Below are 16,769 nucleotides of genomic sequence, written 5' to 3'. Positions count from 1 at the left end.
TCTCCAACAGGTAGTTTGAAGAAAAGCTTCCTGAGGCCTGAAAGCAAAACACCATCTTACATGGAGCATCAGACCTGGTCCACTTTGTCACAAAGCACACCCAGAGGACTTGTTCCCAGTGTTGATCTGAATCTCTGTAACTAGAGACAACCAGGCAGAGTTTCAAGGGCCACCCAATGTCCCTGCTGTGGTGCAGAGGAAGCCAAAGTCTAGGTGATTTACCTGATTTGTATCTGGTATAAGAAGGCTCAGAGCAGAGGCAAGTCCTTGAGCTTCACGTCAGGTCCTTCAGGATCCTGACAATAGAATCCCCTTGGCCAGCCCAGGGTTTGCAAGATCACCCCATTGCATCAGGCTGTACTTTTCTAACATCAATGGTGCAAGAAAGTAACTGGCAAATATCAATCTCCCTGACCAGGTGATTGGCAACACATCCAGCAGTAACAGGAACAAATACACCCTGGAGACAAAAGGCTGGCACGTGCTGTTGATGCCTGAGACAAAGAAAATCAGCTGCTATACTGAGAACAGCCATAAAGTCTCTTCTCAAAGAGATGTGTAGACAGAAAAGCTGATTTTAGAACTAACAGAAAAGCATAGAATTTGCACCTCTCTGGCAAGACACAAAAATACATGGTTTTAGATACAGCTGCACAGTGCCAAAGAGTATAAGCTCAAAGCCTGTGTGAGCACTGGCCAGTCCTTGTAAGCTCTTGTCTCTGGAGAACCAGTGAGGATGAGGGCATCTGGAGCTCTAAATGTGTTTAGATCTTGGGCATGGATCATATTTAGGAATTTCACTTTGGCTGACCAAAGCACCTCAGTGGTTCTCAGTCTGGACCACTCTGGAGAACATAAAAATTCCTCACTCTGCCAGAAGAGACCAGAACACCAATTAATCAAAAAATGCCCTCAAGAGCTAAGCACTTGCTCTAACTTAAATGAAACAGAAATCTGTAGCCACAGGTTGGTAGATGGAAAGAACAGGGAGCTGTGATGCTCTCCCAGATCCTGCAAAAGGAACGATTCACAGGTTAAGATTGTCATGCAATACAAACACACTGTCACTGGAAAAAATATTATTTGCCAAAACGTAGATAACAGTCAAAGGAATGGCTCTAAAAAGCCCTCTTACCAACACTTTGATATCTTCTGATGCACCTGGGTAGGAATGACTTAGTTTCGGTCACCCCCATATTCTTTGGCATCAGAGTAGTAAATACCAGCTCTCCTTTGATTTGAATGACTAGAACACATGAAATCATCCCTGCTTCTACTCAGCTGGTCAGTGCTTTTTCCTTCACAGTTTCTACACCTTGTCAAAACTACAGTGTCCTCTTGGCTGGGGCAAAGAGTTGCCCTGTTAAAGCAATTATACAGCGATTACACTACAGTTTGAGTTTCTGTTGAGACACGTCTTAGGCAAGTCATTGTCCTTCCTGTCTAACTCCAGAGTATCTTGAGGTCAGTAAGAAATAGGAATGTCCACAGCGTTAATAAAAACACATATTTCCCAGTACTATACTTTTTTTTTTTTTTTGCTTTAGAAATTACAAACAAGGAGATTTGTTTCAAAATGGTGATTGTTTAATATATTACCTAGAGAAGACTAAAGCAAAATATACTTTATTTATTTTATTGGCTAAAGCAAGGATTTCTTTTGAAGACTCAACCCTCTAATGACTTGAAAGTAATACTTATACAACACTCCTTATCTTCTCTCCATTTAAAAATAATAAAAGAATGTAATGGCATCATTCGTCAACCTTGCTATTCTCAGAGGATCCCAAGCATAATGGAGATAAATGACTAAGGTCTGTTAGACTCTTCTGTGCCACCCAGTGAAATTTTAAAGGGCAGTTCATAGCTCTTATTTTTATCATAATTTTTTCTGTGATTTATAGACTTTTCTGCAGCTGTCACTTATTTTCTTATACCCACAGAAACCTGATATACTGATTGGTCATTTTCTTTTCCCCAATCAATCCTTGCTGAGTTAAGACTAATAAAACTCCTTCTTCCAGCTCATCATATAATTATTTAGTAAAAATCAATTGCACCATGTCACCCTGGCTTGATGTCATCACTCACCGTAATGATTACATCTATACAGCTTAAAAGTTGCCAAGGGAAAGTAAAACTCTTTATAGCATATGATTAAAGGAGAAAAATGTTAATAGAAAAGAAGTTAGTTACAGTGCTGTGGATTGAGAGTTCTTGATGATTTTCAAGGTGCTGGGGTGCAGGAAGGATAAATTAAATATAAAAGAGTATCTTCAGAAGGTTGCAATACATTAATGAGCTTGTACATATTAAAGAAAACTTTTATACTGTCAATAGACCAAAAGGTTTACAAAGCTTGCAATATACATGGTTTTCAGCATCAAGGAGAAAACTATATTTTGGTCTTCCCCATTTGGTTTGGGATCAAGGCAGCAAATACTAGCTTTCCCTATAAATTCTGACTTGCACATGTACTTAGAATATCATGGCTACAGCAATATTTTTAATAATTTGCTTCAGAAAAAAATGTCTGGTGAAAAGTACTATTTTTTCATCTTTAGCCTTCATCAAACCTCCAGATTACAGGTTTTCTGGTGTAGCTTTGAAACTAAAACAGAACCACAGATTTGCTGAGGTTGGAAGGGACATGTGGAGGACTCTAGTCCAACCCCTCCACTCAAAGCAGTGACAGCTACAGCAGGTTGTCCAGGGGCCTTTTCTGGTCCAGTTTTGAATATCACTAAGGGCAAAGGCATCACAAAATACATACTTCCTTAAAATTGCCGGTGCTGGTGTAAATAAGCTTGTTGATTCACTGTATGAAATAACAATAGTCCTTTCTGTAGAGAGAAGTTTTTCAGACAACAGATTCTTCATTAACGGCATAATACACCCAGAAACACTGATAGAGACACAAGAGAACATCCTCCCTCACTCTTTAGCAATGACATTTTGTGGGAACGGAATGAGCTGCTGCCACTGATTTGCTGCAACAAAAAATCTTGTCTGTTCCCGCCACTGATGACCACCATGCTGCTACAACAAAAACAAAATAACAGTGAAGAAGAGCAGCTTTATAAAGCTTTGTTTTTTGCGGAATTTGTCACAGTAGTAACATCCCTCTATCAGCGTGGCCAGGCTGGACTCTGACTTATGCCACCCAGCGACATGACACCTCTGACTTCTCCCCTGAGCTGTAGCAGTGATACCTGAACTGCCTTTCTGCGCAGATGTGAGGAGGAAGGCCTTCTTCCTCTCTTCCAGCAAAATACCAGAGAAGAACTGAGATGCAGAAGGTGTACAAACAGGTTTGTGTGATGAGGGGAAGAACAGCCAAGAAAAGAGGTCCCATGGGATTGGCCTAAAAGGTAATAGTCTCAGCGCTGCCCTGTAATGAAATAAATTTCCCTGCCAGGACTTCTACAGCTTTCTCATCTCTTATGCAATTTCCCATCCCAGCTCACTGGGGAGGTGGGCAGTTAGTACAGTGACAGAGATAAAGAGTAGTCCATCACTATCTGTACACTCTAATGACACCCTGTCCAAAAGGTTTAACAGCACTGCAATACCAAAACCCATCACAATATGACCATATTAGGACAATGCCCTTAATAATATGCTTCAACTTTTGGTCAGTCCTGAAGTGGTCAGGCAGTTGGACTAGATGATCGTTGTAGGTCCCTTCCAACTGAACTATTCTCATCTAGATTGGACATAAGGAAGAAATTCTTCCCTGTGAGGGTGGTGAGGCCCTGGCACAGGTTACCCAGAGAAGCTGTGGCTGCCCCCTCCCTGGAAGGGTTCAAGGCCAGGTTGGACGGGGCTTTGGACAACCTGAGCTAGTGGAAGGTGTCCCTGCCCATGGCAGGGGGTTGGAACCAGATGATCTTTGAAGGTCCCTCCCAACCCAAACCATTCTGTGATTCTATGACTCACATACCATCATCATACCATACTAAATTAGTATGGCCCCCTGAGTATCGGCTAGGAAAAGTCATCCAAGGACTAGAAGCTGACAAGAGAAAAGCTCTCAGGAGATTCTTCACCTCTTACTTCTCCCATCTGGAATAAATCACTCCTGCCCTTCTGCATTCACCAAACCCATTTCCTGGGCATTGGTCTCTACAGTTTTGGCAGCCTGCTTTATATCCAATATGAAATAAAGGGGAGCAATTTTCAGAATGCATAACTCTGCAGTGGTAGGTTTTAAACTCAATCCAGCAAAATGCCCACCATTTTTTTCTGCTTCCAACTTTTATCTTGTGCTTGTCCATATGCTAGGGTTTTTTTCCAGTAAAGAAGCACAAATATCATACGTATTTCATGTAGGTCAATAACTGTTGCTTTCCCCTTAGTTGTTCACAGAGACATTCCCATATGATATACCAGGGACCTTATGCAGGTCTCCAACATTATCAGATTTGAGCCATGAATAGTTATCAGGTCTCCCTTTTGTCCATTAGTGGGACCAACAGGTTGTCCTCGAGAAGGGGTGGTAGTACACCAGCCTAGGCTTTCTCTCTGACCAATTCTCGTCATTTTTTATTAGCATTATTATTCAATAGTTATAAAATGCATCACATTGCTTCTGAAGATAGTTCAAATATTTTACAAAACTAGAAAGTCTGAAGACTTGCTTTGAAAGAAGAGTTCCCTATATGCTTTGTTATTTATTAATTCATTCAGATACAACATTGCTTAAATGCATTTTTGAATGCTCTTTGACCTTTGAAGGAAGTACACGATCTACTTGAGCCCACAAAAAAATGGGTCAGTTTTTGATGAGTGTCACAAAACTTAAGTATTAAATGTCACTGGCAGACAAGAATTTTAATACATTTCTAATATTAATTGAAAATATGTCTTTACCAGCAGTGTATAGAACAGACAAATAGAATAGTGAATATATACATAAGTCATCCTTAATGGCATTAAACTTATTGTAGGGGACTTTTTTTTACCTAATTTTAATCAAAAGATAATGATTAGGGCTGGATGAACTTGGGATGGGAGTGAAATCCTTTAACAACATTTATCTGTGCAGCTGGAACTAAGCTTCCATGTTTAGGCAACCAAAAGCTAAGCAAACATAGGTGCCTAATTTGGGCCGAGTCAACCGTGTTGACTAGATCTCTACTGACAATTGTGGGAGCTGAGACCCTTCATGCCAATGGAAACTTCTAAATTTAGGTGGCTTTATCTTGGTATTTATACCACCTGACATGTCCATGCTGGTCAGACAAATCCGACTGAAGATCTTGATAGTCTTCATAACCAAATAAATGCATAGAGTAGAGGTGTCTGGAAGAGACTGGAAGACATGAGAGAGGGCATGAGGGAGCCCCATATTTTCTAAACTACAGCTAGAAAACAGGCAGAATGCATAAGGGTATCTGACATGGCAAAAGACATTTCTGTTTGGGCATTTGAATTGGGCCCTCATTGTCTCTTTCCTTCATGGACTAATTGTGCTGTGATGCTTACAAAAAGCTGGGTAATTACTGATCATGTGAGAAAATATAATTAAGAAATACAGCAATTCAGATCAGGTACTACACAGAGCTCAGCTACGGAATCACAGATTTGTTATTGTTGTCTCTATGTGCCTTCTCCTTTCTCTTAATTTATCTGTTGCTCACTAGTGTCTTGCCTAAATTTAGGCATGTGCTACCACCATGAATCTAAAGCTACGATGATCCACCAGGTGTTATTGCAATAGTAATAAAAATAATTAGTGATAATAAAAATAACAGTGTTGTCATTTGCTTTTATCAGCAGATAAACTCATGGGACACTGCTCTCTCAAAACACAGACAAGTATGCTCTTATAAATATGCGAGAGAAAATTGCAGGCAGAGAAAAACAGTCATTCACTGAAAATATTGTTGTTTAGAAGAGAGTCAGCTTTGACCTCTTGTACCTAATTATAATGAAAACAAAGATTAAAAGCCTACTAATAATCACCATAAACTATGATTAATGATGCCATGCTTCAGTGCCTCGGATTTCTAGACCCAAGTACAGTAAATTTACTAGTGGGTTATTTGAAGAATAAAAGAATGTTTGGTATTACCTCATTTTGACATTGTCTATTGCTTTCCTTGTATAGAGATTAGGAACAGTCCATCAAAAAATTCTGCAGAAAACGACCTTCTAAGGTTGATCTTTTCCAATTCTATAAATATACATACTTCATGGATATTTGAAAGCTACTGAAGACAGTCCTAAGTGTTCAGAAGTCCAGATTTTCCTTCAGAAGTTACAAATCAAAAAGCCTGAATTAAAATGAAGATTCCCTCCCTCATCCTTCCACTCCTGAATTACAAACACAGCTATGCTGTAACTACAAAATAACCCAGAAATGATCCTGAGGAAGACTGTAATGGAATAAAAACATTTTCCAGAATTCTTCTTAGCAGATACAGGCATTGTGAACAAAAGGAATCATAGAATATTCTGGGTTGGAAGGGACCTTTAAAGTTCATCTGCCATTGCCAGGGACATCTTCCACTAGATCAGGTTGCTCAGAGCCCTGTCAAACCTGACCTTGAATGTTTCCAGGATGGGGCATCCACCACCTCTATGGGAAAAAAAAAAATCATAAAAAATTTCTTCCTTATATCTACTCTAAATCTACCTTCCCTTCAGCTGAGTGGTGGGTTCATGTTTCTGAGAGCATAAGAGTCACAGCCTCATCTTTGATGGCACAAAAGACTGATGCCATGGCTTTCCTCATCTTCAGGAAACCATTTTATTGCTGATTGTAGCAATACTGAAAGCTAATTTTTAGTAGTTCTGGAGAAATGGTTAACACATCGTTGTCAGATATAAAATAAATAGGCTAAAAGTAGTTTAAAGGTAAGAAGAAATCAGAGCCCAGAAGGACTTTTGCCCTTGAGCCAGAACTGATTCAGCCCCACTCATTTCATAATGCAAACCATTCAGCCATCTCAGCAACCACTGCACTGGCTAATAATGCCCTTCATTAAAAAAGATGCAGAGTCAAATCTCAGCTTCTCACTGCGATACAGAAAAACAACATCTCCTAAACTGAAAATATAGGTCAGAAAAAGTCTATTCTAATTTATATGGATAAAAAGAGTCTAATATGCAAATTAGGTCATGACAGCTAAAATTCCTGGGGACGCAAAGCAGCCTAATAATATGTATTTAATTTTAATGCATATTTAGCTCTAGAGAAAGGACAAAGAATGGGAACAACATAACATTAGGCATTCCAGTTCATGAAAGAAATGAAGTTGCCATCTCAAAGTGCAGTACTGGTTAAGTATCACTGGCAAAGACTATCTTTGCTACTTTGTAAAAAGTATAGACCACAGGTATGAGGTGATTATGGGCAAGGGACCACTAAACTGGTTGCTGGTGGAATGGGTAGACATCAGTCAACTAGGTCCCACCACTGATATTTCATTGGAACGAGATGGAATTAGAAGAACCTGAAGGCAACAGAAGACAGTCTCCTATCAAACAACTCAGTGAATATTTTTATTGTTGCTTATCCAGTTCTGCATGAACCAATATACATCTATCTTTATTGTGTCTCAGCATATCGATTTCCATGGCTTTTTTAATTTATCAACACAGAGCTGTGTTTTATTCGTTTCCTCCAAGAGCCTCCTAGCAATGTCTTTACCACAGATTTAATTAGCATCCTCTCCACTATATCCTCCAAGTCATTAATGAAAATATTGAAGAGTATTGGACCAAGAATGACTCCCTAAGGGGTTGGTAATTCTATTTTGAATATATTTAATATGTCTGGTGACAACAGATTTTGTATTTCCACTGTTTTTTGTTACACCTTGTAATAATGCTGAAACCATCAGGACTTTTAATAACATTTGAAATACAAGACAAAGGTGCTTTGTGCTTTAATCTGAGACTTGCAAATTTCATTCAAATTATAAAGGGAAGAGAGTTACAGAAATGCAAAGAAAAAAATTAAAAATGGTTATATTTTACATGGAGAGATTACTTTTTTCCCTTTAATCTCTAAATGAAGTTACAGGCCTGTAGCAGAATACATAATGCTGCTTTAGGGTCGCTGTAGCGTTTTTTATGTGTACAGCTGTTCTTCCACTGGTATAAGTAGACACATCTGCTCATTAGCAATACAATGTCATTTCTAGTGTCTAATTTTAATTATTTGCAGATGATAGATTCCTTATGCAATGTCTAAAAAAAGTACAGTCCTTCAAAACTGGTGAGAAATAAATATACCCTCTGCAACTAAAATGGGTCAGCACAATGAAAAACAGATATTAATCTGGAGAAATCATGTATCAGCACTAAGGCTAAATGCCAAACTGTTTGGAAGGTCACAGGGAGGAGAAATGGCTCATACATCTCTTCTTTATCGTGGATACACAAGACATATGGACTAAGAGATGTTCTGAATGAATCTGGCAGGTGATGAGTTTGTTGTAGTACAGATGGTCCTCAACTGCTGGAAAAATATCAGTTCTGCTTACATTTCCTGTACAAACACAGGCAAGATAAGGACTTCTTCATGACAGAAAGGAGGAATGAGATTACTTAGCAGTGACTTCAGGTCTTTGTACATTCACACTCAAAGAATCAATAAGGCTAGGAGAAAATTTCCAGAAGCTCCCGGGCAGCGGTTGGCCATGGGTGCCTTTGTCCTTCACCCCATTGTCAGAGGGCGGCAGCCAAAACTATGGAGTCCTAGCTTCTTCTCAGCTCTTTCCACTAATTCAAAAACCCAAACAGAAAGCCAGAAGCAGCGATGAAAAAGGATGGGATTTGTGTACAACTGGGGCTCACCTCAGAGAACTGTAGTTGTACCCAAGTTATTTCTTGTGGGCTGGGAAGGACTAGTTAGGAGAACTACCAGAACACCCATCCGTTCTGGATCATATTCAAGAGAGAAAAGAGCTAAAGGAGGCAAGTGGATTTTTCATTTGCCCCAAACATGTTTTAAAGAGAAATAAATAATAGTTGTTTTGTCTTCTGCTCGTCTTCTGCACAGTCACTGAAAGCAACAAGGAGCCTTTCTTTAAAGTTGCCTTGGACTGGGCTGAAATCTCTGACACATGCAGGACTTCAACCACACACAGTGTCAGGATAGTTATGAACAGTAATATGCTTTGCAGGAATCACATTCGCACCATGACAAACAGAGTCCTCTGGTATCAGATAGATTTTTCCAAAGGTTTGGAGAAATAGTTTCTGACACCTACAAAGAGTGGCCCAACTTTCTGATCAGATAAAATACGACATCATCTTCCCTGAACACAAGTACAGTCGGGTTTCGCAATTGGCTCCCACACTACAGGACAGTGCTAATGCCAGAAGGGTGATCCCACTAGTAGTCATGCTCTTGGCAATTTAAGCCCTGGCTGAAAATTACGTTTCACTTCAATTCATGCAGGGTTAATTTTCAGCTTGATCAGAGAACTTTATGATCGCCAGTGTCAACACAAAGAAAAAGGTTGTATCCTGCAGACAGATCAGGGAGAGAGAAGAAAATTGCCCTTTTCCCTAACAGTTAAATCAAAGATTAGCTTACAGCAATCATGAAACTACGGGCTGAGGCACAATACAGACAAAATTATGGTCTGAAAGTCCACATCCTTCTAGACACACAGCATGGAGGTGCCAGCAGAATCATCATCAGGGTGCAATTTGAAGGACACAGTCAGGCTTATCTTAAAAATCTGGAAGGCTCTTGGAATGGCCTCATAGCGCAAAAATGGGGCAATACAGAATCTGTCCTACACCTCTATAAACTTTAGAAAAATAATGTACAAAGTGAATAGCCATAGATTCTTTTGCCATATTTTCAGCATATCACATTCATTGTCTTTTTCTGTATCAGTGTCAAAGAAGTAACCACCTCAAGCACTTATAGAGCTATACAGAGCAATCCTCCTCTTATAGATAAGATCATTCCTAGGAGAGAAGAAATGCTGATCTGTGCATTAGAGGCTGAACAGAGATGACAACCATATGTCACTTGGCAGAAGTCAGGGGTTTGTTTGCTGCTTTTTCAGTATCCCAAATGTAATGAATTATAAAATAGATCCTAAATTAATAGTCAAGGAGGACTTTATCAGGGCCCCACGCTTAGGAGATGCTCATCTGGGAGAATCTCTTTCAACTCATAGACTGTTTGACTTGATCAAAGGTTCTTGCTTTTCAATAGACTTCTGTATAATACTCAGACTCAAGAGCTTCACGAAACAAGAGCCAGGCTGCCTCCCAGAGAAGATTCGAATCCCAGTGAGATGTCAGTCTCATCTAGAAGGCAAGAGGTCCAACTGTTTAGAAAGCAGCAACTTCTGAATATTAATACACTCACACAATAATGAATGATAGGATTGCCAGTTTGTACTCTTTAGCAACTTGGTACCATCTAGACTATTTGAAATGTTGTACAGAAAATGTAAGCAGAACTGATATTTTTCCAGCAGTTGAGGGCCATCTGTACTACAACAATGTACACATTTGATGTTTAATGACATTAGAACAATTAGACGAGTCCATTATCTCTGCTGGGGTAGGAGGGCTTAAATGGCATTAACCCAACTTCTGGAAAAAAAGCAAGACAGTGTCACAGAAAAAGCTTTTATACTTCTGAGTAAGTGCTACACTCAAGAAGTCCAGCACTTGCTGGATATATGAGACACCGTATTCATCCAAAGAGTGTGCTGAATTTCATGAATAAGAAATCTTCCTAATTTATCTGCTTAGTAAAAAACTTCTCTTTGACAGACTGAGTCCCACATTCCCGTAAGGCTGGCTAAATAAGACTTACTGTGTGCACACAGCTGAACCTCGGGAGAGGAGAAAAATATCATAGGTCAGAGAGATAACTCTCACTTTCAGTATCTTTACATAAAACCATATTTCCCACAGCAAGCTAAAAGCAAGGAGTAGATACAAATCAAGGCAAAGAAACAATTCCACCTTAGAGATCTTCTATTGCTAACTGCTCAAACCTGAAAGGGTATATAAGAATACTATCCCTATCTTACAAAACAAAGAAACTTGAAATTGGGACCTTGTGGTTTAGGTTTTCCGCAAATCAAGAAAGGTGGTAGAGATGTGATGAGCTTTGCAAAGTTCTTCAGCAAAGATTAGGATTAAACACCAATTAAAATACATAGATAAAGCAACCTGCCCAAGTCTGGTTATGCAAAGTCTCCAGAGAAGTCTGACATCTTCTCTACAGATAAAGTAATGCTCTCACTTTTGGCAAATTATTACAGAAGAACCATTTGGAAATTCTACTGAGGCAAGCTTAGATAAAGGCTTAGGTATGTTTACACCAAGCACTGCAGTGCCACATAGATGCCCAAGACAGTTGTGAATGACTCGGGTATCCACACAGCTCAGTGTCATATGGAGATATTAGCTCACATCCCAGAAGGAATACAGCCACATTAGTGTGGCTCTGTGCCCGGGCTAATTAGGTGATGTTTCCCCAGTTGCCAGAAATCAAAGAGTGACATCTGCCAGCATCCAACCTTCTTCTGAATGCACAGACTGGAACTATTTTGAACCTCAGTTCTGTGAGAATGCAAGGTGAATATAAAGACACAATGTCACCATTTTACTTTCTTTTAAAACCAGAAGGAATCATAAATGGATCTGACCTGTTATGATAGCTACTACACTTCATCCACATACCATTGTGTCCAGCGTATGAACTTCAGTTGGCCTAAAGCACTGAAGCCCTTTAGAGACTAACATATTGTATGTGCATCACAGGCAGAACACAACCATATGCTGTCAGAGCTATGGCTACAGACATGGCAGATGACTGATTAGGTGGTAGCTGCCGAGATTATTTCAGCATAAATCCATTCCTCATACAGCTCTGGAAGGTGAAGAATCCTATAGTCCCGCTCATTAGTTCCCAGCTCTGGCAATCAGGATGAATCCCAACATGTGAACAAGACACATGAACCAATTACCCTGAAATAGGATTCTCTGCTTTATCAAAACAACCAGCCCAATGCAAAAATGTCAGCCTCTGGTGATGGCCAGTCTCTGACAATCCAAAGAAGAAAGAACAAAAGAGACCTAAAGACAACCACTGGTAGGACAGGGAGAAAACCTCCCTCCTAAGCCCTATGAGCAAACCACAAAGGCCCTGAAGCACGATTTGAAGATGGTCATTGCCTCATTGCAGAACTGCAAGTATTTCAAGGATGGTGCAGACAAATTATTCTGAACACAACTATAAAGGAAGAGTTGAAAAGGGAGGCTCATAAATCAACAGTATAGGCCACCACGACACACAGACATAGAATTTCTTCTCATGACTTGAATCAAGCACCTCTTTTAAAATGATAAATTATCTCATCTTAAACACTAGAAAGGATGGTGATGGAAAAAAGACTCCAGCGTTTAATTACACAGAGAGCTGTGAAACTATTTTATTCCAAGGTGGAACTTTTCAAACTTTGGCTTCCAGCTACTGGAACTTGTTATGGCTCACCAGTGGTTGGGTTGTCAATCTCACTATGAGTTATCTGCTCCTCACAAAAGCAGAGAGATTACTAGAGATTACTAGATCATAGTGTTAATCTAGAGATTACTAGATCACAGTGTTATGTCTCTTCAACTAGCTGAACGTGTTTACTCACAGCACCAGGCCAGTTTTCTAGGCTCTATATCCTTTCTCCGTCCCTCCTTCGAATCCCCAGCAATATCTCTGTATAAGTCCTGGTATGTCAACACAGAAACTGCATTAAATGTTGTGAGATTTTACTGACTCTGCACACAGAAAATGTCTTTAATGCTCCTGACTAAGGCTTCCCTTTGCATACAGGCAGGAGTTGCAATAGCCATTTTTGTCTGGGCTCACTGGAAGACACTTATCCACAATAGCCCCTGGGTCCTTCTCAGAGTTACTGTTTCCCAGGATGGTATCACATTTTGAAGGTATCATCTGCATTTTTTTTGTTCCCAGATGTAGTAACAAGTGGCATAATTATGATAGCTGTTAAAATATTGAAATGAGTTACTGTGTGTAGTATTTCTGGGAAATGGTAAAGGATGATGTTTATTGAAACTATATAAACATGTAAAATGTTTTCTCAACACAGTTTCCCATTTATGTTTGCACAGATGTGTGTAATGTCATCACGAAGCCTCTTCCAAGAAAGATAAATTAAATCAAAAGGTTTGAATAAGGCAAATAGCTAGAATGCTCTGATGGTGCCTCTACATACCATCTCTTACCTCTTTTTGTTTCCTTTTTCTAATCATAAAAGATATTCACTGCTATTGAAAAATGTACAAAGAACAAACAAAAATTTTTATGAAGGATAAAGGTCCTCGGCACAAATAAAATGACCAGCTCGGAAGCTGTGAAGAAATGTGCTTTAATTTAATAGACAAAAGATAGCATTACAGAAGAAATTGTCATAATCAAAGTTGAAAAAAAATTTCTATTGTCTATGGTGCCTCTCTGTGGGAATTTTCCCAGCACAGACAGCTGTAAAGGAGGAGGAGTATTGTGAGTTTCTGTACTCTCATTCTCTCTCTTCCTCTCTTTCTCTGTCAATAAATGTCTGCAATCATATTCTTGAGCTCCAGTGTGATTTCAAGGTTCATCTCTTCCATGCAGCTCAAACACTAATTATCCCAGCTGTAATTAGTAAGATAATTAAATACTGGCTCACTCATCACTCTACCTTGTGTCGGGTCATGATTCTCCCAGAAGACCTTGAGCAGTTTCTCAAAGCTGATGTTTTCTGGCTGATATACTACTCGTACAGCCTCTGTGTGGCCAGTTTTACCTTAAAACACAAAATAAAATCAGATGTTACTAGTGAGAATTAGATAGTGCATTCTTAGTTTTTATACTAAGATCCAAAGCACAATCTTTTGTTTTCCTTTTTTTTTTTTTAACTAAAGGTGTTTTGATTTACCATCATTTATACTTAAGCCTTTTTATACAATATTTTATATACATGCCAACTTTAAGATGTCTGCTAGTCTGGATGAGGCCATCATGAAATAAACTAACCAGAGACAAGATAAGACAGGGATGTTACTGCAGTAGTCTGACAGCTTTCAGGAGAAAAAATGAATAGTTCTTAAATATCTGTAACCAACACTAGTAAAATATTTTTAAATATTCCAAATACAACATTAAAATATGAAAACTTATATGTCTAAGTTGTCCTAACAGTATAAAACTGGGCTTCATTTCCATGAGGTAAGTATGGATAAAATAATTGATTATAAAAACAAATTTCAAGGGCATGTTTACACTAGATCATACAAATAATTTCAAACTATTTCACATCATCCAAACCACTGATGTCACTGAGTTTCAAAAAGAGTCAGAGAGGGCCTGACTGACTTTATGACAGTAGATGAAGTTCAAGGAAGATTAGCAGCTGTTACAGCACATTAAAACATATTATTCTTATTTTTCAGTTACATTATGGGCATGATTTTTTCATTCCTTATGTGTCCAATCACTCACAATACTATTGAAAGGTTCAGCTTCACAAAATGTGAAGGCTCTGGCCACATAATTCACTCCAATTGTAATTAATAGTTAGATTAATAGATGAGTGCTCAGACATATCAGGTTGAGAGTCCACTGCACTGAGTGCTACACAAGCATTTTATATTTTATAAATATTATATATATTTTACAATATATAAATGTAGGGATATTTTTGTCATAATGTATGCATGAATGGGGAAAAAAACTTTTCCTATTCTTCAGTTAAATCATAATAAGTAAATCCTAAAAAAAGTAAACTGGACAGCCAAATCTGCCTTTTGATGGGGACGTAATAAGCTTGATCACACTAGGCCACGTTTTTATCTCATCTATACCAGAATAAACTTCAAATTTATTCAACTGACTTCAACAGGATTTTTTAATTTCATGCAGTCCAACAAACAACTGAATCTGGCCCAGTGATGGGTTCTGAATTAGCAGTCACCAAACAAGAAAAATCAGAGTCTATGAGTCACTAGGAAGTGTTCAGCAGAAACACCAATTCAGTACCAAGAGAAATTTGAATTTAAAAAATAAAAATTAAAAAAAGTAGAAAGAAATACAAAGGATGCTAGGATATATTAAAGAGACATGACAGGGAAAAGTATGACAGCATTATATCCATTAACAGGGCACCTGAAATGAAGAAAACCTAAATGAGGCACAGAGGGGAGGGCTAGCTATTAAAAGGGACTTAAAAGACTGGGATTAAATTTAGTCTAGAATGCAGAGAAGTAAAAGGGGACACATCAGGGATATCTGTAATGAAAATTTTGATAAAATCAAATTGGTTCCTATCTAGTGTGCTTCACAATACAACAAAGATGTGCTCGCTGAGATTAAAAGACAAAAATATACAAGTTTCATGTAACCTGTAGCTAAAGGTGGTCATCCTGTCCACCAGGGTAGCGTCCAGGCAAACGAAGGCCCAATTCCTCTTTCACATGCACTAGGCCTATTGAAGTCCATGGAATCAACTCATTATCTGAAGTTAGATTCTAATGGTAGGTTAGCAGAAAGGGATCATACATTTAGTAGAATAAAAATACAAGTCAGACATAATTGGCTTAATAATAAAATGAAATGGTCTGTCTATATTATGGCATGAACTGATGGCCACCTTAGGTCAGAGATGGAATTTATTCCAGATTTCATGGTTTAATATGGACTATCAATGAAAATAATAGTTTTTACCTTAGCTGAAGCCCAGGTCAGGATTTTTGTTGTTGTTTGAGATAAAGAAGGAGAGCAAACGGATGGTGGTTTGTCCAGCTCTCGCAAGCCTACATTATATAACTAAGAAGAGATTAAGGAGTGGCTTCTGACTTTAATTTTTTTTTTTTTTCTTTGGTAAGCCAATGTGAAGCTTATGAAAGGTTCTTATCACTCAGGAGCAAATTGCCTGTCTAAGATGACTAGCTTTAGATCACAAGAGAGTTTCTTAAAGAACTTCAAAACAAGAGGCATTACCTTTCCTCTCAATTGAAGCAGCAATTACATCTTGTCAACACTGTCTGCTCTGACTAATCCAGGAGTTCAAAGAATCAGCTTTCTTCTTTTCCTCTGAATAAGGAAATAATGGTGCTACTCTGAGAACTATAGCCTAACCTCAAGAAGCAAATCCTCAGATGTATGGCTAACAGACCGTTAGAACCTAGAGCATATTTAAAATCAATATTCATCCTCAGAGGAAAAGCAAGAAGGTAATGCTGCTGGTCCTATCAGATTCACCTCTAATTTTCCTCAAAGCCTTTCCACAATCTAGTGGATTTTCTTTCAGAATATGGTGTGGCTATTTCTACTAAAACCAGTATTAGTCATTTGTGGTGGGCACTCCTACTTCCTAACAATTTTCGTGGAAACTATACCAATCAACAGGGTACACATGAGCAAATAAACAGGTAAAAAGCTCCACATGGGACAAATTAACCGCAAAATTTCCTAGAAGAAGCACAGAGAGAAAATGGCATCAGGTGACAGGAAAAGAAAAAGCACAATCTCTCCACAGGTGCAATGTGCCCCACAAGAAGGAATCAAAGGATACCTGGAGGTTACCCTAAGTAGCACATGGACACAAGCAGCTCATTTGTGCCAAATATGACTCAGCTGTAGCCAAAGTGGCAAAAGGGAAGTTAAATTGGGTTCTCCCTGTTGATCTTCTTATTTCACTTATTGCATTAGGCTTAAGTTCAACTATGAAAACAGAATAATCATGTTTCAGTTTGGGTTTCACACATTTGGTACAGTACAG

At 38.7% G+C, this 16,769-nt stretch overlaps 1 protein-coding gene across 2 annotated transcripts in view; it reads right to left on the bottom strand.

The window, feature by feature from the left end:
* Positions 1-16,769, bottom strand: part of MSRA (methionine sulfoxide reductase A) — a 292,651-nt gene that overhangs the window by 98,568 nt on the left and 177,314 nt on the right. For both annotated transcript variants that reach the window (XM_074861326.1, XM_074861325.1), the window contains one exon: positions 13,692-13,796. In XM_074861326.1, the coding sequence (XP_074717427.1) occupies positions 13,692-13,796 (105 nt within the window). The remainder of the gene's footprint in view (positions 1-13,691; positions 13,797-16,769) is intronic.

Source organism: Strix uralensis, chromosome 3 (genome assembly GCF_047716275.1).
Source record: "Strix uralensis isolate ZFMK-TIS-50842 chromosome 3, bStrUra1, whole genome shotgun sequence".
Taxonomy (NCBI): Eukaryota; Metazoa; Chordata; class Aves; order Strigiformes; family Strigidae; genus Strix; species Strix uralensis.
This window is presented reverse-complemented; position numbering and strand designations above follow the sequence as displayed.